The sequence below is a fragment of the Lethenteron reissneri genome, chromosome 14 (assembly GCF_015708825.2).
Source record: "Lethenteron reissneri isolate LAM-NWPU_2019-01 chromosome 14, ASM1570882v1, whole genome shotgun sequence".
NCBI lineage: Eukaryota > Metazoa > Chordata > Hyperoartia > Petromyzontiformes > Petromyzontidae > Lethenteron > Lethenteron reissneri.
Genome location: NC_083792.1, coordinates 7,711,064 through 7,736,620, shown reverse-complemented (window position 1 = coordinate 7,736,620; position 25,557 = coordinate 7,711,064). Strand labels below are relative to the sequence as shown.

Genomic DNA, 25,557 nt, shown 5'->3' with positions numbered 1-25,557 from the left:
TATATAAATGTGTCATTAAACCCGCCACCACCCGACACAATCGACTAGTAAGGGTTGTCAGGTAAACATAACGTGCCAATTCGTCACTAATTCTAGATTTGAAGCTTTCGTGACTGCAAGGATTCATATTCTTAGGTTTTTTCGGTAAAGTCACGTAGGTAAAACATCAAAATTAATTGAAAAAAAAATCACGACGTTGCCTCCGAAACGTCGTGATTTGTTTTATTTTTTTCTTATTTTATTTTTTTTATTAATTTTGATGTTTTACCTACGTGACTTTACCGAAAAAACCTAAGAATATAATTCGTCACTAGTACATCACACCGGTGTGTTGGAGAGCCAAGCCAGTTTGTAAATGTTGTGGCTTGGCTCTCCAACACACCGGTGTGTTGTACGAGTGACGAATTGGCACGTTCTGTTTACGTGACCAACCTTACTACCGTAATTGTCCGTGTCGGGTGGTGGCGGGTTTTAACGACACATTTATATATTTACGCGATCTAACCCAAAATCACCTCTTATGGATGCTATTGGTCGCGAAAGCCGACTACTCCGCGTTGAAGGTGACTCTCTCTCGCCCCGTGAGATTTCGGCGGCGAGCACGAGGAACGCCGCGTGTCCCTGTCTTGTTTGCAGCTTATCGGAGTCTTTGTCTCGCAAACCGCCTCCGGACAACCGGCGGCTCTGCGTGCATCGAGTTTAGTTTTTTTATATGAAGGACGCTGCTGTAGAGGGAGCAGAGCTACCACCCCCCACCCCGCCTTACCGTCCCCGCGGTGGCTACACCAGCAGCCTTGCATCAAAGACCTCGACCCACAAGGCCAAGCAGAGGCGGCTGTCAAGGTCGGATCTTCGAGGCCAGGGGTCGGCAACCTGTGGCTCTTTATTTTTTTTAAGGACCGCACCGTGGCGTTATTTGTTGAGGACCACCGTCTTGTACTCACCACGCGGTGCATTGCGGCGCTTGAAATATTGAGTTGGGTTTTTTTTTTACCGAATTCGAAAAAAGTGTCGCTTCTTGTTATTTTGGTTGCTGAGCTCAATGGTCTTCTCACTGTGGTGCGACGACCTTTGGGGCAAGGTGGAGATCGTGGGACGTAGTCCAATGAAGTGGGGGGGGGGGTTAATTACAAACCACCACATTGTCGACTGCATGGTGGCCCACGGAAATGCCCAACGGGCCCGGAAAGGTTGGGCACCAACTGCTCCAGGCGCACGAGGAACCGCCGAGGAGTGGGAAGGCAGCCGCTAGGCGGTGAGATGGCACCAATTCCTCACCCCCCCCCCCCCCAAAGCTCTGCGGTCCTCTATATATGATGGTATTATCGGCCAATTAATGGATCTGTTGGGGCAACACTATCCAAAGCAGATAGAACAGATGAAGTTCACATTTTGATGTAACGCTTTCTCCTGGCGAGCCAGGGTCTAGCACCTCCTCGACACCCAGGGCGGTGATCCGCCAACCCTCGCTGCTGACTCCACAGCCGGGGATTAAAGGCAGCCACGTGCGTAGCCACCACCGCCCGGCAAATAACGATGGGGGGGGGGGGGGCTTGAAGTGAAATCATTTTGATGAATGCTCGCCTCTTAATCCAGCCACTTATTGGGCCCGGTGAGGCGCTGCAGGCGAATGGCCACAATGGCCCCATGCTTCCCGAGGCCCCATGCTGTCAAACAAAAACCATTGCTCCTGAGCAGTCGTCGGGCGACTTGAGGTCATATGAGCAATTACGCGGTGGTGGATGAATCCACTCTGCGAGTTTCACAAGGTTGCTTTGGTTCTGCATCAACATGTTCCATGGACATGTTATGCTTTTTACAGAAATGGGCCACTTTATTATTTAGTGTGTTGGCACAGTAGGGGGCACGGGTGGTGCATTTTCCAGACATCTCAGTTGGTCAATCCATGATACCTGGATCCTACCAGCGAGCCTTCGACACTTCACGTAGCCTGAAAGTGCACCTCGCCTGGCACAAGCGTCGTGGTGGCATCACCGCCACTCAGTGGCGAATGGTGTGTGTGGGACAGTGGTTAGCGCACTGTGCTGCAAACCCGGCGACCCGAGTTCGATTTCCTCTTGACGACCAATGGGGGAATATTTGAACTGGTCCCGGGCCTCCCCTATGTTGCCTCTGCCTCATTAGTGCCTGGTGCACTGTGTAAACATCACCACTGGCGAGACAAAGGCGGCCGGGCATGGTGTGCCGTGCCAGCCTTCATAGGTGCTAACATTGCTTGCCCCAAATGTCTGTTAAGGCTATACGGGGGGGGGGGGGGGTTCTTTGTCCTTGTATAAATGTGCATGCACTTTATATTGTCTGGCGCTTGATCTCACCCTCCCCCCCCCAACCTTTAAAGGCAGTAACGCTGACAAACTAATGACGGTCTTCTCTTGGGTTTCTGGCTCCTCGCGTAAATCATCACAGGCGCCCTTTTCATATTTTCTTACTTCCCCAATAGATTCGGGCGTGGAGGGGGGGGGGAGCAGTGGCGCAGTGGGGGTTGGCACACTGCGCGCTATGAACCCTGCAGCCTGAGACACCCGAATTGGATTCCCAGCCACGGCCCAGGTCGGTGGCGTCATTGTTTCTGAACGCACCGCTCCGGGACCCCCACAATTTTCCCAAACCCACACGGCGAGGAAGAGGCATTGGCTTGACCTTTTTAAAGGGGGGAGTAGTAGGGGGGCTGCAAATGATTATTTTATAAGTTTACATTGTTTTTTCTCTTTGACACATATATCGGCATCCTTTTCGTCAGCGAGGTGAGACGATGGTTTTTCACCTTTTCACTTTGTGTAATTTTTTTGAAGGACTTTTTTAATCGAATTAATTTGAACGTCTCCTGTCGCGATGGGGTCTGTCCGGGCGTGCAGCGGCAGATGCTGCCACGGCGGTTGTCGCGTCCTGTAAATCGACGCGGTTGCATTTTCAAGCCGGGGCGAAACACGAGGCTGCATTTTTGCTATTTTTTGCCTCTGTCCGCTGCACGCTTTTGCCGCGAGGGCTCCAGTGGTCAAATCAAATAATTTCCCAGCCACCCCGGAGGTTTGGCTTGCCTCGCTTTGCGTTGCCGCGCTGCGGCACGAATCGCCTTCGCCCTGACGACAAGCGGCCACGACCGTCGGCTGGGCTGGGGTGGAGGGGGCAAATTGCTTCTGGCAGCTTTCCTTCAGCTGGAAGTGCTGCTCGGTTGTCGTGACGAATGCGGTGAAGACTGCGCCTAGTTAACGTCGTATGTGGGGTTTTTTTTTTACAATTTATTAAAAGTGGAAAAAAAAATTTCCGAGAACCTGCTGCACTTTCAAATGGTCCAGGAAATGGAATACAGTGTAATCGTAAACCCCATATTGTAAAAAAGAAAACATTTAATTATGGCATGAAAGGAGTTGGCTGTGCAAGATGTTTTTTTACTCGGCATAGCCAGCAACGACTGCACACAATGACACGGGAATAATACAAATAAGAATGCAGTGCCGTGGTAAAGTCACTCTGCTCCAGACGGTGTCAGCCTGAGCCTGTCCCGAAGGTGCACGGCGAATCGGAGCGATTGTCGCGGGCCCCGCGCTTTGGGGGGCGGGAGGACCTCGCGCTTTGGCGTCACGGTGTCAGATGTAATACTTCAGTTATTACTCTTTGGTTCTTTCGGTAAAGTCACGTATAAAGATAAAATAATAAATTAAATAATAGCATACGACGTTTCGATTGCAACACGAGCAATCATCATCAGGTATAGTTCAGTTATTAGTTTGAAGGCGTCAAGGGGGGCCCTCACGGTGGGATTAGCCCCGGGCCCCGCACTCCCCCTCCCTCCCCCCCTGGACTGACGGTCCTGGACTGTGCGCCTAGGACTCTGCTCTGAATCTACAAGAGCAGCTACGCGATTAAAAACAAATGTAGCGTCATCTTAAAACGCTCCCTGAATTTAAATGTCATATTTCACCACTCATCCCGGTATATGCAAGCACACAAAGAGACCGCTCGTGGTTAACTGCCCGAATCTCGGATGAAGGGTCATGGTCCCAAAATGTTGCCAATATTTTATTTTATATTCTATATTTTATTTCATATTCCCCCTTTTAGGGCCACAGTGTTTATTGACAATTGTGTTAAGTTTTTCACAGCTACTCCGAGTGGATGATGATGCATCGATTAATCGAATGAATATCGAATATTCATCTCAGAGGCCAACCAGTGTGTATGTAATTTCTTAAGCTTGGAGGCAATCGCACCTCCGGTTTAGCACGGTTAGGTACGTGCGGCGCGAAATAAGTTGGACGTACGTACAATCCAACCAAGCAAGCGATGGGCAAGCGAGAATGAAGGAAAGTTGTACGCGTGCCAGCGGGCGGGCGATGGCACGCCTACAACGAATCGGATTTCCGCAAGAGACGAATTATAATATCAAGCAGGGTACCGGGAGTTTCACGACATTTCTGCGGTGGTTCACCAACCCCTCGCCTGCACATTGCTGGATTTCGGGCCACGTTCATAGCCACCAGCGCCCAACCATTTTTTTAAAGAAGGGTTGTAGAAAAAAAACACGCATTTTCCCAAAGTAATTCGCTGCAACATTCCAAGTTGTGTTTCTAGAAATTGGATTGCAGCATCTCTCCGGCGGGAATAGTAAATCGGTAGAGTGTTATCCATCTCGAGTCGTTGCCGATGACAACGCGGCTCTTTCTTTGTTGTTGTTGTTATGGTTCATAGCAAGCAACGGAAGCGAACGACCGGGAACGGTTCGAGCAACTCCCGTGAAGAAACGCTGCAACAACCACGGGCTCGTCGGTAACGGTGAGGGTGAAGGAAAAGGTTGCGTGGATCAACTTCGATACTAGGACGAAGTGAAAACCCCCAGCGGAGGATGGAGGGAAAATATCGAACGAGGGACCTGGGGAAGAAAATGTTGAGCCTAGGAGCAGGTTTGTGGGGCACTTTCGAACCCCGAACTTAATAACGAATACGTCAAACGCAGCGTGCCTTTCTAAAGAGAACGTTCTGTTATTCACTGCGTTACTACCCGCTGCGGTGTATAGATCTGCAACGCGAACCGCTGACAAAGGAAATGGAATAACAGCTGAGAAGTCTGCAGCAACAACACAAAAAACGAGACGAGTAATGTGCCTGGAATTACAATGAGAAACATGAACCAAAATAGCGCGTAGGATTGGCGAACATGAGAGCGAGTTGGAGACATCGTATTGACTTGTGAAAGATAACTGGGCTTGGGTTCAGACGCGTCGTGGCTGGCAGAGATGTATACAAATATATAATGGCCTGTGGTCTAGACGAATGAGGGAGTGGCGGGCAAAGTGGGGAATACTCCTGAAAGGTGCGACCGCTGTGGATGTGGAGAGAGGGAGAGCATCTCGTGTGGAGGAGTTTAGTGGATTGTTGCGTCCGAGGAGATGGCGATGGCTAGAGGCAGGTCATCATCCAGCAGTGGAAAGATCATTGCTGATGATCGTCAATTCTATATTTGAAGCTTTCGTGACTGCAAGGATTCATATTCTTAGGTTTTTTTCGGTAAAGTCACGTAGGTAAAAAAATAAAATTAATAAAAGTAATATATTTTAAAATTAATAAAAGTTAAATATTTTACTTTTATTAATTTTAAAATTAATAAAAGTAAACTATTTTACTTTTATTAATTTTACATTTTTTACCTACGTGACTTTACCGAAAAAAACTATGAATATGATGATCGTTAATTATGCTTGTCATGCGTTCACGTGACCCTTGCAGGTAACAGAGGCTGTGTCATGCATCGCTGTGTTTATTAAAAATCAATACTTGAATTGAACTGTGACCCCCCCCCCCCCCCCCCCCCCCATCGAATTCCTCCATCCTCTAATGGTGAACAAGCGCAGCTTCTGATGCCCGGAAAATATCTTGTCAAGGTGCCGTTTTAAAATCACTCAGCCATTTGTCTATTTAGGCGAAAAAACCATCGGCAGTTCCTGAAGAATGTCCTTCGTAGTTAACATTGCCTTAGGTCACCACCAAAATAAATGTACGCACACGTGATCACCGACTAACAGGCGGCAGTGGTAATAGAGATGGGACTAATGTGACCGGTGCCGTGTAGCCCCCAATGCCCTACGACTGCAAAGTCTGCCTCCCCTGGGCACCGCACGGTGTTGAGTCCTCTACAGTCTACTTCCACTCTCTATGGGCCCCCTCCTCATGAGCTCGGCTCATGCCCAACAATAATCGCACCGTGCAAACGATGTGAAAGGCCCCCCACGATCGTAAGGGCCAGCTGCAAACCCATTTGAGGAAATAACTTTCATCGCTCCTCGGATTCCTCCACCATAAATACATATTCTGGCGATGTTTTTTAAGAGCACACCACGAAATTCTGCACTCCTTGAGGGAGATGCCGGTTGCGTGTTGTTTTGCGACATCAGTCCCTCCGACGCCGTTGTTGTTTGTTGTTGTTGTTTTTGTCTCCTTTTGCGATTTTGATTTTTCTCGCCATGCACAGATTTTATCTGAGGCGCTCGTTTCTTCCGTTGCTGCCTGCGAAGAATTAATAATCGCTCGTAGGTGGAAGTTTCACGCGGCGTTGAGTAAAATTCGCTCTCTTTTACTCTCTTGTACGTAGGAATAGTTTTTTTTCGCAATGTATGCCGGCCTTGCCCACTAAATCTTAACTTTTTTTTTCGAGAATTCGCTTTTTTTTATGAGCTTAGGCAAATGTACTCGCGCTGGCTAATACTTGGACAGCCCAAGTTGCTGCTCAATGTCCGTTCGAACGACGCGAATGCGTCATACTCACCGCACGGAACGTGCCGCGCTGGGAGCTGTGAGCGCTCTGTAAGTCTCACTCTGTGGCCACACGGTGCTGGGAGATGTGTTCTTCATAATCAACGTTTTTGGGTTTAGATCGCGTTATTTATAAATGTGTCGTAACCCTCCACCACCCGACACGGCCAATCAGTAAAAAAGTGTCACGTTGACAAAAGACAAATAGTTCACTGCTTTAGCCCACCGGTGTGTTGAAGCGTGAAACCACAACATTTACAATTTGAGTACTCAAATTGGCCGTGTCGGGTGGTGGAGGGTTACGACACATTTATAAATAACGCGATCTAAACCCAAAAACGTTGATTATGAATAATATTGGTCGCGAAAGCCTCACACGTGTTCAACTGAGATTTGTTCTGTTGGTTCGGTGATTTCGCAAGAATGGAAACAACTGTCACTGCACACGTGGGGGACCGCGTGTCATGATTCGTAAACACTTAGCACTCCATCATAGAGGGGGGGGGGGGGTTGGTTCGATCGCGTAAATATAGATGTGCCTTGAAAGCCGCCACCACCCGACAAAGCCAATTTAGTAAGGTTTATCTTTTTGGTTCTTTCGGTAAAGTCACGTAGAATGGAAATAATAAAATAATAAAAATAAAACATTTAATAATTCTCACGACGTTTCGGCCACAACGCAAGCAGCCGTCCTCAGGTGAAGACCAGGTCTGTCGGGGAGACAGCGTCGTGAGAATTATTTTATTATGTTTAATTTGTATTATTTTATTATTTCCATTCTACGTGACTTTACCGAAAGAACCAAGAAGATGAATCCCTGCAGTCACGAAAGCTTTAAATCGAAATTTAGTAAGGTTTGTCACGTAAACAACACGTGCCAATTCATCACGAGTTCAGCACACCGATGTGTTGGAGAGTGAGCCCACGACATTTACAATGTACGACGTTTCGCCGGTAATTACAACCAGCCTCATCAGGCGACAGCCAGATTTGTGGAGAAATCTTCCTGTTGCGGTCCTTAATAGAGGGAGTAAATGTGATGTCGTCACTGAGAACTCGCTACGTCCGTGCGTGAAATCACGACGTGTCTTGTTTAAAATCGTCATTCCCGTACCCGTCCGCTGTATCCGCCGTGGGAGGGAGGGAGGGAGATGGTGGCCTTCACCTGGCCCACCTGTGTGGAGCGTCTCAGCGCACGACGAATACCATCGCATCGGCCCTCGAAGAAGAGAAGATAAATGGGGGAGGCAATTTGGTGGAGGCACAATTTGCCGCAGGAGCAGCAGCTGTTGCAGCAGCAGCAGCTGTTGCAGCAGCAGCAGCTCCAGCAGAAGCAGCAGGAGCTTTAGCAGCTGCAGCAGCAGGAGCTCTAGCTGCAGCAGCTGCAGCAGGAGCTCGAGCAGCTGCAGCAGCAGGAGCTCTCGCAGCAGCTCCAGCAGAAGCAGCAGGAGCTCTAGCAGCAGCAGCTGCAGCAGGAGCTCGAGCAGCTTCAGCAGCAGCTCCAGCAGCAGGTCGAGCAGCAGGTCCAGCAGCAGAAGCAGCGGCTTATTCTCCAGCTGCAGCACTGCAGCGTGATACATGCCTACGGAGTTGGGTGTATTTGTAATTTGATTCGCAGGAGCGATTTTTTCTTTCTTTCTTTTTTGCTTTGCCGGTGGCGTGGAGACGAAAAATGAAGGCCGCTCAGTCGCGCAGACGACGATGGTTGCACGTTGCAATTAGTAATCGCTTATAGCTCGGCATTTTTGCGCTTTTTTTTGCAGTATTCGTAATATTAATAATAATAAATATAATAACAACAAATATTTAGTTTTAATAATTCCTTTAAATTTGTAAAAACAACAAATATTTTAAACTGAACACGATTAAACACGAACACACGCTTTCAAGTCTAGATTTGAAGCTTTCGTGACTGCAAGGATTCATATTCTTAGGGTTTTTTCGGTAAAGTCACGTAGGTAAAAAATTAAAATTAATAAAAGTAAAATAAAAATAAAATAAAAATCACGACGTTTCGGAGGCAACACAAGCTTCCGTCTTCAGGTGGAACCGTCACAGCACGATAGCTGTATCAAGTAAATGAGAAATTACAAGAGATACCACCTCTGTGCGTACGCGAGGATTGCGCGTGTCGAGGGGATGTCTGTTTTTGAACGCGAGCGACGACGTCTGCTCGTGCCCGCACTTGGAGCGCTCGCTGAATTTGACGCTTGAAATGTCTCCACTCTGGAACATTGAGGAGGAGGGGGAGGAGGGGTGGTGGGGGCTCTGTCACAGACCAGCGGCGGTGTACGGGAGGATGTGCCACCCCCCCCCCCTTTTTGTTGATTTGCACCCTGCCTTTGATTCCTTACGCTCCCCATATTTTGATGTCACCCCGACACCGCGTGTTCCTTGCTACTTTCCTTTACATCTTCGCTACCCTCCCCCCGGCCCCCCAACACCAACCCTTGCTTCGCTGCGTCTCACGCCCTCTCTCGCCCCTTTCTCGGCTTCCCAGCTCTCACAGCTCACACAGCTCTCACAGCTCACACAGCTCTCACAGCTCTCACAGCTCACACAGCTCTCACAGCTCACACAGCTCTCACAGCTCTCACAGCTCACACAGCTCTCACAGCTCTCACAGCTCACACAGCTCTCACAGCTCACACAGCTCTCACAGCTCACACAGCTCACACAGCCGAGCAGCCGAGCAGCTCACAGCTCACACAGCTCTCACAGCTCTCACAGCTCACACAGCTCACACAGCTCTCACAGCTCACACAGCTCACACAGCTCACACAGCTCACACAGCCGAGCAGCCGAGCAGCCGAGCAGCCGAGCAGCTCACACAGCTCTCACAGCTCTCACAGCTCTCACAGCTCTCACAGCTCTCACAGCTCTCACAGCTCTCACAGCTCTCACAGCTCTCACAGCTCTCACAGCTCTCACAGCTCTCACAGCTCTCACAGCTCTCACAGCTCTCACAGCTCTCACAGCTCTCACAGCTCTCACAGCTCTCACAGCTCTCACAGCTCACACAGCTCACACAGCTCACACAGCTCACACAGCTCACACAGCTCACACAGCTCACACAGCTCACACAGCTCTCACAGCTCACACAGCTCACACAGCTCACACAGCTCACACAGCTCACACAGCTCACACAGCTCACACAGCTCACACAGCTCACACAGCTCACACAGCTCACACAGCTCACACAGCTCACACAGCTCACACAGCTCACACAGCTCACACAGCTCTCACAACTCTCACAGCTCACACAGCTCACACAGCTCACAGCCGAGCAGCCGAGCAGCTCTCACAGCTCTCAAAGCACCGCGGGCCACACACGTCTGTGTCCGTGCGTGTGTCGACCGTGTACTTGGTCGTGCACTGCGGCTCCGCTGGCTTCTGTCTTGCTGTTGAATTCCATAAATAATAATGATAGCGGTCGGGGTCGGGGTTGTTTTGTTTTTAAAGGAGCTGGATGGGTAATACCATTTGTTAAAAAAAACATGCACATTGCAGTTTCAGAAATGCCACGGAGAAAGCGTGCTTTGTTCCCCAACCATTGCCTTTCCCCTTTAATAAGATCAATCGATTCCTGCGGGCTCTTAACCCTAATGAAGCGCACGAGCGCCACGGTGAAAGTAATTACGGTAAAAGTATCGCCAAATAATTAAATTATCCTGAATTACAGGATTTAATGGGAAGCTCCAATTCATTATTCCGCAGTAGGCACTATCGATGGATGTGAGCGCATACATAATGCATGGCTGTTGAGTGTTTGCAGCGAGGTGGCGGGGGGGGGGATGTATAGGATGTATAGGATGGATGTTTCACCCCATCGGCGAGATTGAAATGCGCTCGTTTCGTCACCCGCTTGTCTGTCCCTGCGTCGCGTCATTACGGAGTGAACCGGGGTGGTGTTTGTTGCGCGGCGACGATTTTGACCCCGCGTTTATTTTGTGCAGGCGAGGGCGGAAGCTCGCGAGCGTCGGGAACACGATTTCTGTCGTCCACTCGTTTCTGCGGTGGCGATGCTGCCGTTCATTATCAAGGCGTGGAGAGAGAGAGGGGGGGGGAGCAGTAGCAGCAGCCGCTTGGCCGTGAGAGAGAATCGCCGCGTAGCCCCCTCGTTCCTGGGAGAGCGCAGGACCAAAAACATATGAACGTTGACTCGCAAGCAAGAAGATGTCGCCCAAGCGGCAGAGCGATCGGCTCACAAGCAGAAGGATCCGAGTTTAATTCCTGGTTGGGGGGTGGGCGGGGGATGGGGGGGATTGACTTATCCCCACCATCCGTCTCCCGGTTCGATAAAATTAGTTGCACTTTGAGGGTTCTTGTGGATAGATTCACTCCCCCCACCCCATGAAAACGTGGAATTTGTCCCCACTGAATCTGCAGGGCTGTACAGAAGAGCACCAAATAATACCTCCTTTGTGCTTCATTTGTCTGTAAGGGATGTATTCTGAACCTCTTTACGACCGTACAGTAGCCAACCCTGCTAATCGGAGGTGCCAACCAATTTGAGCAGGACGTGTCTTTAACGTTTGTTTTTGACCGGGATGTGAATGTGGATTTTTTATTTTTTATTTGCCCAACGGCACGCTTATTTTGCCCGAGGTGGTATCGCCTGCCTGCACGACGCGTGATCTTTTCAGCGCAACCCGTAATGCTGGAGACGGCATCGCGCACGCGCGATCGATCGACACCCTCGGGTGGCTGCGTGTTTGTGTCTGGAGCAAATCAACTTATCCCCCCTACTCTCGTTTTTTTGTTGTTGTAACGCTTGACCTATTTTAAAGGAACATTTTAATTTACGTCGCGAATGCGTCCACAAGTGAGAATCCTGTGACTCAAGATCAACTCGCACCATTCAGCTTTGCTTGTTGTTCCTATTTTTTTTGCAGCGTGCTCCGATTTTTGTTTTTCTGTCTTTAATTCTACCGACAGAATAGCGCTGCCTCCGTTTTAGAATTCTGGCCACGCAATGAGTCGCCCCCCCCCCCCTTCTTTCCTACCGCCATCCCACCACCCCTTCCCTCCCCTCCCCCCACCTCTCCATTACCCCCCACCCGACGTGGCTTTAAAAGCAGCCGCTCCCAGCAGCAGTCTCCACAGCGCCGCTTTGCTGCTGTGAGCACGTGCGCATCGGCGTCGGTGTGTTCGCGACTTCATCTCGCCACTCGTCCTGCATACTTGCTCAAACAATAACCATAAGGTGTATTGTATATCTATTTTAGCAAAGCGCTCCTATATCTAATACGCGTTCTATACAAGCTCTTCACCCACTCCCACCCACCCGCGATCACTGCCCGCAGCACCGCGCGTGCACCAAAAGGGATCTCAAGTTTTGCTTCCCCTATAGAGGGTTGTGTGGCCGTGTTGTGCGGTTTAGGCGACCCAGACATACGCCGATTGCATCCGTCTCCTGACCCAGAAAGCCCTCCGTGCTCTCCGAGATGAACCGCCTGCTGCTTGCGAGCCTCTGCGCCTGCCTGGTTGCCGGTGAGTGGCGCACACATCCACAACCCTCATGATGCTTCTTCTTCTTGGTTATTCAATTTTTGCCGGATGCTAAGAAGAGGGAACGGAGAAGGGGGGAGGGGGTGCATGCTCAAAATGTGACAAAAGCTGGACACACGGCGGCCTTAAAATTAAAATAGAAAGGCGTTAACAGATGACGTTTTCAGGCAATGACACTTCTGCATCTCCTGCGAATAGCTATGGAGAAGGGCCATTGCCTGAAACGTCGCCTATTGTATAATTTCTGTTTTTGAGGCAGTGTGATTGACGAACGTGTCGCGTTTGTTGTTTGTGCACCACTGCCAAACGCAGCAGCATCGCCAAATAATCCGTTTAAATTTTGCATACAATGTGCCATGAAAGAGAACTGGCACATGGCGACACGTAGCGTCTATGCCTGCGCCAGTCGCTGTGGTCTTGTGATGGTATCGCGTGGTAGCTCTTGTCCTTGTTACCCACGTCGCTTTCCCTCGACGCAAATATCACGCACACGTGGTCCCAGATGTTCCTAATTGGAACGATTGCACTGCTTTTTATTTTTTACTCAATTGGAATCTGAATAGCAATCGATCATCGCCCCCTGCTGCGAAACATTTGGCAGGACCCTCCGAGAAAGGAGTCGTGAGACTCGGGCGATGCTTTCCTGCTGGGTAAAAAAACCGAGCGTAACAAATAACACGCCTGAGCGAGCATTAGCTTCTTCAGCACCAGGGACAGCGCACGCGGCAGATTGCTGCTTGGAGAGTGGTGCCGGAGAGTGGCTGCGTAATGGGCAGTGAGTGAATGAGAACATCGTTTCTATTCCGCTCGTAATTCTTTTTTTGGTTCGGGAGGGTCCTGCCAAGGGCTTGGCAGTAGATTTACAACCGAGTAAATGTGCGGGTACATTTTCACACTCGGCAATTTTGGACCATGACGCCGGCACACAGTGGCCTTCCTTTACGAGTGGCATCACGGGATCTTTAACATTCCACGACGAAGCAGACGCTTACCAGTATCACCACCCATCATTTACGGTTCTTGCACGAGCAGTATTAACTAGGTCGGCCGCTGTATTCGAACCGTGAGCCTCTGCAACGAGTGTCGAACGCGCCACCGCTGACCCACTTCACCCGCCCAACGCGATGATCACGGACAGCAACGTGACGATTGACGAACGTGATTTATTGGCTCACGACTTTAGCAGCAAACGTCTGCAAGGAATAAGTATTCGTCGCGGCGATTCTTCCTGTGGGTCTTGAGTTACCTTGCGGAAGCGTTCATTCATTATTTATACTGGTAGGAACCTCCCTGGTTACACCAGCCCACAAGGGATTACTGTGTTCGTCCGTCGTGCATCCAAAAATGGGAGGGGTGGGTCTGGGTGGAGAGGGGAGGGTTGGGAGGGGCTGGGTGGGGAGGGTGGGGAGGGGCTGGGTGGGGAGGGTGGGGCTGGGTGGGGAGGGGCTGGTCACCCCGTGGTGCCCTTATAAAACTCAACGTTTAACCTACTCACGCCGGCTTGTGCCCGCCCTCACAGTCGGGCATATTTGCGGAATACACCACGCCGCCGTTGACCCTGGCCATTGACCGAGCAACCCAACGTTCCTACCAGCTCCCTCCGCAGGAATGTGTTTGAGAATGTAGGGCAAACTTGGATGCAACTGGGAGTGTCGAATGCAAAGTTTAATATCATGAGCAGTGGGCAGTGTATGGAATATCATGATCTCAGAAACGTCTGAGAAAGGACACAGCACATAGAGAGTTTGAGATATGCACCGAGTACATTTGATTGTCAATACAAATCCTATATGGAGTGTGCGATTTTAAATATAAATTATAAAAATGGACTTGAAAGCGGATTATCAGCTAATCACAAACTCTCAGACAAAGCAATTGAAAGGCGAATTCGCCCTGCGGCTGAATCTCGAAAAGGTAGCTTTTTATTTGGCCGTTTGAAAGAAGAAGAATATAATTTTTTATTACCGATGACTAACTTGCAATGAAAGGTGATAACAAATTAACTATTTCTCAATGTGCGCGTGTTTTAAGCACTACAATTTCCCGGGGTGTTCATGGTATCTGCTTGCAGTGAATGAGACTATTTGGGAACCACATGGCTCATTAGGAATTGTGCTGTCGATGTTGGTGATGGGAGCCTGATTTTGAATTACATTTCTAACACGTTGCCTTCCCTATAGATTCATCCCCACAAGTACACACACACTCACACTCTGCCTTGTTCCAGCCGCACACGATGCTCGTGGGAAATGATTTGCGAATAATCCCGTAGAAAAAAAACTGCTAACCTTTCTTTTTAAGAAGGTGCGAAGCAAATGCATGTACGTTGAACTTTGTTCGCGCCGTACATAGCCGACTGTGCAAATCTGAGTTGCCGGGGGAAGGACAAAATGCACTGACATGAGGTACTGTAACGAACTGCTTCCTTACGTCCACGCATGTGATATAGGAATTGTTTCTTGTTTTGTTTTTGTCTCTTATTCAGTGTCGTCCCTTCCCGTGCCGGCGACTTTGCTGACAACAGATGATGGCGTAAGTAAAAAAAAAAACTATATTTAAAAAAACAAATCGTCGTGCGAAATTCTCCGCAAAAAACTGCACTGCCTGGGTGGGGGGGCGGCGGGGGGAGGGTGGGGGGCGGCGGGGGGAGAGGGTGGCGGGGGGTGTAGGGTGCATCTCGCGCACGCGAGCACTCGTGTAATTTAATGACCGTGCTTCACGACAATTTTTCCTCTCTCGCTGCACTGCATCTGTCACGACGGCGTCGGTGAACATGTCAGCTGCTGCTGCTCATGGAGGTGGAGAAAGGCAGCTCGACGGCGAGGAAGTAGACGTTGCAGAGCAGCGAGCCGAGCGGCGTTTCAATCCCCCCCTCGATTGGCCTCGTTTTCTCTCAAATCTTTTGCATCGCATCGACCGCCATGCTGCGAATGAAACCGTAACGTGAACGTCGCATGGGGCTGTACGCTCGCATCGAGGTGCGGGGTCGGGCAGCGAGCATTTTTCCGCGACCATTTTTTTTGTGCGTTTTGTCACGTTCGTACGTTCGCTACAGTTGTGCAAGTGTGGCCCTTTTAATTAAAAAAAACCAGCAGCAGCAATGTCACAACAATTTTGACACGAAGCCGGTGAATAATTATTTGGGACCTAAACCTGGACTCTGATTTTTAGCACGGTCGGCTACGTACGGTGCGAAAGAAGTTCTACGTACATACACGCGCGCACACACACACAGCTTATTGGCCTGTACATTTACCACCACCTCCGTGCGACGCCTGCCTCCCCACGGCTCGATCGTTAAAAACGGGCTCCCGAGTTTCTCGGCCAGCTGCTGGGTGACCTCTCTGTGACCTTGACCCCAATCATCCGCCAACCCCGCTGCCACCGCCGCCGCCACCGCCGCCGCCACCATCTGCCCGCCACCTGCCCGCCACCTGCCCGCCACCGCCATTCACCTCGGGAATAATTCCTCTGCTCGGCAGGTGGCGAGGTGCGTCGGTGAGGTGGTCGCTCGCGCCATCTCGGAAGCCAGCCCTGCGCCCGCCACGGAAAACTGCCTCCGCGTGTTGCGAGAAGGTAAAACGGACACCGGAAGCAAAAAGGCTTCCGCCGGCATGGGGACAAAGGGGATGGATAGATGGGTCGATAGCCATTGCATGATGGTAATAATAACAATCGAGAATGTGTAGCTCGCACACTTTTTCTCTCACTCCTCTTGAAAGAGAGAGCGAGGGGGGATGATTCGGAGCCACGGGGAAACCAGACAAGTGGAAAGGTTCGCCAGAAAACCCATGGCAACAAATTGCCTGGCCCTATATTATAATGTTTGGTCAACTCCATCGATGAGCGTTTATACGTGGGTGGAGGTAGGGTGAGGGGTGGGGTGAGGGGTGGGGGTGGGGTGAGGGGTGGGGGTGGGGTGGGGGTGGGGTGGGGGGTGGGGTGGGGGTGGGGGTATGGTGGGGGGTGGGGTGAGGGGTGGGGTGAGGGGTGGGGGTGGGGTGAGGGGTGCGGTGAGGGGTGGCGGTGGGAGGTGGGTTGGGGTGGGTTGAGGAGTGGGGGTGGGGTGGGGGTGGGGTGGGGGAGCCAAAGCAGCCGGAGACAACCCACACGTGCGAGGGAGGGGGCGGGGTAACACTCACTTCCCATAAAGGTGGGAATTGGTCCACGAATTGTTGAGTTCCACCAACCCTGACCCCCACAGTGCGCGATGCCTGCAGTGCACGTAGCGTTCATTAAATGCGTTTTGGAATTCTGTCCGCGTGAGAACCGTAGGAGATTGGTGGGCACCCTGCGGCCTTTCCCCCACCTCGTGGTGGGCCTGGTCTCAGTGTGTCTAGGGCAGCGGTACGACAACCAAAATAACAAGCAATTTTTTTCGAATTCGGTGAAGAGCCGCAATGCAGGGTGAATAACATCACGAAGCAGCGGTCCTCGCAGAGACTCCTGCGGCTCCTGAGCCACGGGTTGCCGAGCCCTGGACTAGGGTGGACGAGGGTCGCTCGTGTGGCACGCTAACTCGTCTGGGTCGCCCATCACTGCCAAAGGAGATTTCATCTCTGGCTGGGAGGCTGGGAGGCTGGATCAAAAGACCATTCATGCCACCGCCTCGACATCGCTTCCTTTCCCCGTGCGCCGGCTCTCGACGCTGCGTATTGAGCGCATGGACAATAAAATACAGCGCTGGAAATCGCGTTCTGAAAACGTGTAATTTTATTGTTCTCTTTTCAGATGAAAGAATTAATGGCTTTCTTCACCGTAAAGATTTAATCCAAGTGCTGCAGCAACTCTCCAGGCACGGTGAGGAGAATTTTAAAAGAAAATAGACGTTCTGTGCGCGTGTGTTTGCTGGAGTGTAATTGAGAGTGGTTGCGGCACGAGTTGACGGTGATTGCCCCTCTCCGCAGATGAACTAATCGAAGCTCGACGCCAACAAGAGGCCCAGAGAACGGCGGTGCCGGACGCCGGAGCCAATCGCCCGGTTGAAAGTGACAAAGGGGGAGAGGATCCGCTGGGAGGCACGGGAGAGTGGGTCCAGCACAGCGGGGAGGGGGCGCGTGAAGGGGTGGCAGGAACGGGGAGAGCGACCACGGGAGAACGCGCGCATCTCGTCAAGCAGGGGAGACCAGGCAATGAGGCTACACATGACGACGACGACGATGATGATGATGATACATCGGCAGCCGTCGATAAAAAAAACGTAAATTACAGGAACCGCGGTGGGAGCCGACGCGGAAGTGAAGGTCTTGGAATCGAGGAGAGGAATGTTGAGACGGGATACGATCTGCGTGGAGATGGCCTTGAGCACAACGCCGCTGAGCCTCGCGTCGTCACGAAGGACGACGTCGTCGGCGATGACGACGACGACGACACCCGCGAACGTGCCCGTGGGGATGGGGCGACGCGGTCGATTGAAAAAGAAGACGGCGAAGTCGGCCGAGATGATCAAACCATTGGGGGGCATCACGGCGGGGCGAGATTTTCTCAGCAGCCCAGCGACGAACGCGAAAGCGAACGACCCGCGCCGCTGACGCTTTCTGAACAGGAACGGAACGCGGCTCCTAACCACCGCGAAGGCGACGACGACGACGACGACGATGACGACGACCGCCACCAGAATGCCGATGGAGGCCATGGAGAGGCAGAGGAAGGGAGAAGCTCGAGGGCAACGGATCTGCGAGCCGGCTTGCGTGAGCGCCGTGGACGAGAGGGCGAGTCGGAGGGCGAGAAGGTGGAGGAGGAGCTCATACGGATGACTCTACAGAGCGTTGGTGGGAAGGTGAGCATGGGGGAGGAACCCGCGCGCCATTCGGGCTCCACGGGGGGTCCCAGTCGAGATGCCGCAGAAGATGCCGCCGCCGCCACCGCCGCGTTGCTTCCTGCGGAGAGGGAACGGAGCGACGACACGCCCGGCGTCATGCTGGCGCTTGGCGACGCCGTGGTTGCAAAGCGAGAATCTGCTGCTGCTGCTGGTGGTCGTGGTGGTACCGCCGCCACACGCCAGGCGGGAAGGGAGATCGGCTCGGAGGGATTGGTGGGAAATCCTCACGGTGCCGCGGATCGTGGCAGTCGTGCGGCGGCCTGGAGCAGCAGCGAAGAGGTAACGTCCCCTTTCTTTTTTTAGCAATTGCACGGTGTCCATTGTGCAGGTGCGTCTAGACAGCCCTCTTTGCCAATTTGCCGCTGGATGAGGGCCTCCCCCTACCATGGCGGTCGTGGGGGTTATTTTAGTGCATGCCACGATGCAGGCCAGTACGGGGTGGTGAAGGCAGGGGGGCCATAGACGTGGGAGCATAGAAGTGGAGGACAACTATGGATTTCTCTGCGCTGCCGTTCCCCCCCAAGTCGTCCCAAAGGCCTGTGACAGCCGGTTGGTGCACGGTGTCTACCCATCCTATAAATTATCCAGGCTCCAATTTGCTTAGCTTCTGAGATCAGAAGTGATTGGGCGCATTCCAGGTCAAAGACAAAATGCGCGGTAACTTAAAAAAAATACAATTCAAAGGCGTACAGTGTTTACATGCGACCTCTTCCAAAGTACGCTCGCGTGCCGAAAGTTTTTTTTTTTGTAAGGAGCGGGGAGCGATTGTTTTTAAACTCCTAGAGGGCCGGAGGTGGGATTGAGATTATATTGTTGTTGAAGTGTAACATGGAAGCAGCGAGGCAGAAGAGAAGAGGAATGTCTGGGGCCGAGAATCGATCGTGGGAAATGTCTCGGCAGTGCAGATGACCAGAGAAAGTGAATTCTACTCAACTTAACCCTTTCCCGTTCCGAGACGTCTACAAGTTGTAGGGTGGGTGGTGTCCCATTTACCGCTTAATCTTGCAACACGCAAGCGGCTCGGTGTAAATTTTATTTGCAGAGGCGTAGCGCCGTTGTTCTTAAGGACGTTTGCACTCACCGCCAAGAACCGTAGCGACACGACCGCACTGCACGACAGCTGGCGCCAAGCTGTGCCGCACGCCCTCCCGCATGGCCTTGTGGGAGCCTCGGTCCCGATAGTGATTTTCTTTTAGTTTTTCTTCCGGTTTCGTTAAGATGATGTCCACGTACGTCATCGGAATGGAATCGGAAGAAAAACTGGTGACGTGCACGCACGTCATTGGAACGGCAAAGCGTTAAAACGAGAAGACAACACATGAATCCACGTGAGACTTGATTTTAATCGGTTTTCAATCGGTGATAATGATATTCCGTGACAGTATCGTAAAAAGAATAAGTGTGGAACAAATAAAGGAAACCTTCATACGTGGAATAAAATTCAAAGGGCGAAAGAGGAGCACGTGGATAAAGGGCACAGGTTGATGACATAATTCGAATTTAAGAACGATGAGTGGGCTTCGGAGAGAGGAAACATCGCTTGGAGAGACGATGTATGTATGTTGAACTTCTGTCGCACCGTACTTGGCCAACTGTGCTAATCGGAGGGGTAAAGTGTAGGTATTCTCACCTCTTGCACAAAAGCGTCTGGCCACCATTAGGAGGAGGTGCGGAAGCGATGGCAGATGGTCAAGAATAATGATGGGAGTGGCAGCCAAGGAATGGAACGCGTGTGGGTTTTACGTCCACAGGGGAGATGGAGCAATGAAACGTTCCAGGGGTTTGGATCACTACGTTGCGGGACCAGGAGATATGGCGACGTCTTGGGGGGGGGGGGGGGGGAGGGGCCGACTTCATCCAGCAGTGGGTTGACCACGGCTGACGATATGAAAGTTGAAAAGGTAGCTTTGTGTTTCTGTGCACAGCGTGAAGCAAATTGTGTCTGGCGCTGTTCTTTCGCAGGACAAAGAACTCGCAGAAATCGCAGCGATCGAGTTGGAACTGGAGAACATCGTTAACAAAATTGAAGATCTCAAGAGAGGGTAAACGTGCTTAAGTGCTTGGTCACTGTTAACTTTTTTCTTAAATTATCTTTTTGGAAGATTTGAAAACCGGGTGGTTTGGGAGATTTGTAAACACTTTTAATAGTTTTTTTTAATATATATGAAGTATTGAAGCAACAAAAAAGAACTGAAAGTTTGATGGTAGCGCATTTTGTTGACTCGCTCGTAGAGAGAGGCTATACTTTGTACATGCCCTGTGTGCTATAGATTTAATCACTTTCAATCGCACACGGGAGAAGTGACAATCGTTTCAACCCTTTCCCATTCCAATGATGTACGTCATCCGTTTTTCAGGAAGAAAAACCAAAATTGAAAGTAACTTTATCGGTACCGAGTCTCCCACAAGGCAATGCGGGAGGGCGTGTGGCACAGTTTTTGGCGCCGGTTATCGTAGTGTGGTCGTGTCGCCACAGTCTCTGCGGTGAGCGCGATGTCATTTAAAAACATCTTCGCCACGCCTCTCTCAATAAAATGAACGCGAAACCGATTGCGCGTTCCGAAATTCGGCGGTGAACGGGTCGCCCGTCCGTCCTGCAACTCGAGACGCGCGCTCGGGCGATGCAGTAACACCATGCCCCCCTGGGTGCGTCGACCGATGTGCCGATGTGAAAGAGCGGCACGTGACAATCGTGCTTCGACTTTCCGTCCAAACGCACGTTGGGTCACAACGGCTCCTGCTGACTTGAAACCCGTCTTGGCAGGCGTCTGTGCGTTTGTGTGCGCGCCGTTTCCTGTACGTTTTGTGTCTTTTTTGTTCATGGGTTCTCGTCTCTGTGGTGTTAGAGGTGTGCAGTCGCAGAACAATGCGTACATTACACAAACGCATTATCACTCGCTTGTCCTCCTTCTGTGCGTTATTCTATGAAGAAATAAATTCCTATTTGACGACGAACAAATGATAATGTGTTTTTATTTGAATCAGTCTCGCACTTAATACATCTAATAGACTTGATCAGACTTTTGTGGTTACAGTTCTACGGTCGACATTGCAACAGCGTTCACCAACGATTGTAAACCAGCGATAATACTCCCACCCGTTTAATTATCCAGGACAGCCTCAACGATTCTTCAAGATTCCTTTTTGTCACGAGGGTCGTGCACTTGGTGCGCATTTTCGCCAAATTCGCCCCACGTGGTAAGAAGCCGGAGGTCTCCGAAGGAGAAGAAGAAACCCCACGTGGGCGAGGAGGGGGAAGCAACGCAGGACAAAGCTGGCAATCACCAGGTGTCCGTGGTGTCACCGCAGGTCCCCTGCGAACACGAGAATTCATATCCCAATGAGGTTTACCTGTCTCCAAAATAACCCCCCCCCCCCCCTACGGCTACAGCACCTGGCGTTCCCCATGCAGTTGCCCATTTAACCCTTTGTCAGTACCGAGGCTCTCCCACAAGTCCATGCAGGAGGGCGTGTGGCACAGATTGGGGCCATTTATCGCTCCGGTTCTCTGCGGTGAGTAACAATGTCTTTGTAAAAACAATGGCATCTGCTACGCCTCCTCTAAATAAAATAGGCGCGGAGACGCTTACGTTTTCTGAGATTGAGCGGTGAACGGGACACCACCCTGCAATTTGCAGACATCTCAGAATGGGAGGGGGAGTGGGATACTTTCCCAATGTTTGGATTAATTTGAAATTCCCGCAGATGCGGCCTCGATGCGAAATTCCTTATTCGGGGAAAAACATTTTTATATTGATCCGACAAAAAAATGTGACATCACTCTGACTGAATGCACGTACGTGGAACTTCTTTCACACCGTTCGTCGCTAACCGTGCTTAACCGGAGGTGCGGGGGGAAGGAACGTGCTGCGGTTTCGTCACCAGTCTCATCCGGCGGCCGCCACCCCTCCGGGTCGGCGCCCTCTCGCTTCCCGGCACGTTCCGCCCGTCGCCTCTGATTCGCGTTGGCCCTGTGACCCCCCCCCCCCCCTCCCCCACGTGTTCCCTCTCTTGTCCCCTCGGTATAAATCCCAACGTGCACCTATCATGCAACGCCTTTTGTTCCATTTTTTTGTCGGTGTTCGCGTGTTTTATTTCCAAACCATGTCATGACGGGTATTACAATAGCGTGCACTGCAAACTCCAGGCCTATTGTTGCGTTTTCATTTTGCAGTACAATTTTCCAAAAGCACTCCCGACCTGCCCTGCTCGTTTAACCTATTCATTAATTTATTTTGGTGTTCTATTTTTCAATAGATATCCTAGATATACACACACGCACACACTCCGTTGTGTATTTCAGTTGTGTCATTTTTAAAATTGCAGCCGTAATTTAGTTGTTCAATCGTTCCCTCCTGGTTCATTCCCACTTGACGGTACGTCGACTACAACTGACTACATCCGTTTTATGGTTACGCCTGGAATGTCTCCAATCGAGTGGTCAGAACGCGCCTTCCAGAGTCGCTGCTCGCTGCCTCCGTGGGAGGAAAATCTCAGCTGTGCAATCTCAGCTGTGCTATCTTCTTAAATCGAGTTTAAATTACGTCAATTTATCTTCTGTTATTACGACATCCCTCGGTTTGTAAGAACAATGATGGACCGCACCATATATATATTTTTCACCGACAAAATACCCGCTGTCTTATATTTTTATTCAGGTTTTTTTCCTCTCTCTATTTATTCCGTTGCTTTGTTTGAGCTTGCGTGCGATTTATTGATTTGTTTACGTAACCTCCTCTCTAGTTTTCCACCACTGCAGATCCCAGCCTGGGCTCTGGGACACCAAAGATACGGCTGCACAGCTCACCGCCTTCTTCCGGCTTAAACCAAACGTCTCCAATTACAATGCTACCGATGAAAATACCTTTTCTACAAGGTACGTTACAATTGCATTTCTTTTTACGACTTTGTCTCTCGTTGAATCTGGTTCATCGCATTTAGCGTCAAGAGGGCAATGGAACTATAATTCTGTAGATCGGTTTTGTTGTCTCTTTTCAAACAGACGAATGATCGAGGTTTCGTACCGCCATCGACGCATTCTAATTTGTCTGTAAACGTTCAGTGATTAGGCACCGCAATACTTTATGTGTGTGCACCTTGACCTGTGATCATACGGTCGGTAAAACAACCCCGCTGAGGTGTTGGATGGATGCAGGAATTAAGCCGTCGGGTTTCCTAGGCGCGTTCTACAAACCTGCATCGCTCACGGAATCATTACGCAGTCCCCATTCCGACATTTACATCCGATCCCGGCAACTACAACCTAAAATGTAAATCACTCTCCATGTTGCGGAGAGAAACCCTGGCATTACGACGCAGTATATTTACTGATCACAATAATCACGATTTCTTTGCTTGTCTATTCGTGTAAGGCAGGGCTTAAATTTAGCCGGAGCTGTCCGGGACTGAGCTATTTTCCTCTCCTGGGGGAGGGGTGTGGGGGGGGGATTGTGCCCATGGGGGGTTGGGGATTTGGAGGGACCCAGAAAATATTGCGTGAGAAATGAAACCTTGGATGTCAGGATCGCTCGTCGTAGTCCGCGCATTTGTAAAAAAAAAAAAAACTGCTGTGAGCCAATGGGCCGGCTCGCGATCTAGCGAGAGGAATGAGCATAAATTCGACTTCTTTTTTTCTTTTGCGCACAGCGGATGGCTTTGCCCTCTCCGAGCGGCGGGATTCAAAAGAACATGATCCTCTTCATCCACTGGGAAGACACGCGGGCGGGGGGGGGGGGGGATCAAGATGAGCTCATTGTATAAATCAATAGATGCAAGCACTTCCATTAGTCCACGTCACCAAGGGGGTAAGGACGTGAGGATTATAACAACGAGGTTTAAGCGAACACTGCACATGGTGCAGCTTAAATCGGGCATGGCCTTGTTGGCATGTCCTGTCAGGACAAAGGCATTTCGGCACAGCGATGACCGAACATTCCTCGCGCAACCCGCAGTACATCCTGGTTTTTTGTCATCGTCCGCCGTGATCGATCCACTGCTGGATGAAGGCCTCCCCGCCGCCATCGCTCATCTCTCACGATCCTGCGCTTTGCGATAAGCCACTTGGCACCAACACACGAGCTGATCCCCTTTTATTATTGTCCTCATTATTATTATTTACGCTAAAGAATTTATAACCTGCGGGCCCTTGGTTGATGTGTTTGAGTACAGCTGGGCGGTCGTGTAGCGGTTAGCACGCTAAATTTCGATTGAAAGCTTCCGTGACTGCAGGGATTCATCTTCTTGGTTATTTCGGTAAAGTCACGTAGAAGGAAAATAATAAAATAATAAAAATAAAACATAATAAAATAATTCTCACGACGTTTCGGCCACAACGCAAGCAGCCGTCCTCAGGTGGAGAACAGGTCTGTCAAGTAGACAAACTCAAGAAGAGGTTAGCACGCTGCGCTACAAACCCGGCCACCCGGGTTCGATTTCCACTCAATGCCATCACCAGTGACGATTATTTGAACCGGTCCTGGGCCTCCCCATGGTCAACTCGGCCTCAAATGAGTACCTGGCGCGGTGTGTAAACATCGCCACTCTGGAGACAAAGGTGGCCGGGCATGGTGCTGGCCACTCACCCCCTCGTGTGCCGTGCCGGCCTTCATAGGTGCTACTCGCTAACAGCACTTGCCCCAACAGTCTGTTAAGGCTACAGGGTGGATCTTGTCTTTGCATGAAGGCACACACACAGGGTGCTTGCTCTTCGTTTATCTGACGACACACAGCTGCTTCATGACACAGCTGAGCGAAGCACCGAGTCGAACATTCTGGCTATAACATCTGATCAAGCGCTTTGGCAAAAGTCCAACGTAGTTTACGTTTCAGTGGGGGGGGGGGGGGGGGGGGGAAGTGGGGGGGGGGGAATGTCAGGCACCTCCTTCTGTTCGGGTTGTATATCCGGCCGTTGAAGGATGGCCTTCACCGTTCCTGAAAGAAGAGACGAAATTGCGGCATCACACACACAGCAGTAGCAGCATCGCGATCCTCGGTCATCTCAGTATCGACATCCACGTTTTAACCGAACCTTACGCCCAGACGAGATAAGGGCGGACACATATTTTTAAAACCTTTATATTAAGTTCACTTGCTTGCTTGCAAATCTTTCGGTAGCTTTTTAACCCACTTCCCGTGATCCAATCGAGTTGACATTTTGCACACAGACTCGTTGTGCGTGACAATTTATATTCGTGAAAAAAATTCCAACATTTTCCACTTTTTAGGGAAAAAAATTTTCATATTTAATTTAAATACCAATGTGATAAAAATGAAACTCTTACTTAAGAAAAACAGAAATGAATAATAAAATAAAACCGATGCCACGCATATAAAGGATTTATAGTGAAAAACTTTGTTTTTACGGGTTAATTTTTGTTGTATTGTTTTTATTTCGGCAGGGGAAGGGCCCACAATGAGCTGTTGGGCTCCACTATTCCACGCGCGCCCTGTGGGGCGGC

The 25,557-nt window shown here is 50.6% G+C and overlaps 1 protein-coding gene and 1 pseudogene across 1 annotated transcript; one reads left to right on the top strand and one right to left on the bottom strand.

Moving 5' to 3' along the window:
- Positions 1-11,867: 11,867 nt before the first annotated feature.
- On the top strand, positions 11,868-21,019 carry CHGA (chromogranin A). Its single transcript, XM_061551458.1, has 6 exons — positions 11,868-12,261; positions 14,765-14,811; positions 15,762-15,855; positions 17,011-17,079; positions 17,187-18,379; positions 20,063-21,019. The coding sequence occupies exons 1-6, from the start codon at positions 12,216-12,218 to the stop codon at positions 20,144-20,146; spliced, it is 1,533 nt and encodes a 510-aa protein (XP_061407442.1). The 5' UTR covers positions 11,868-12,215; the 3' UTR covers positions 20,147-21,019.
- A 1,751-nt stretch (positions 21,020-22,770) lies between these two features.
- The window catches only part of LOC133342347 (calpain-1 catalytic subunit-like), a 33,231-nt pseudogene continuing 30,444 nt past the window's right edge, over positions 22,771-25,557 (bottom strand).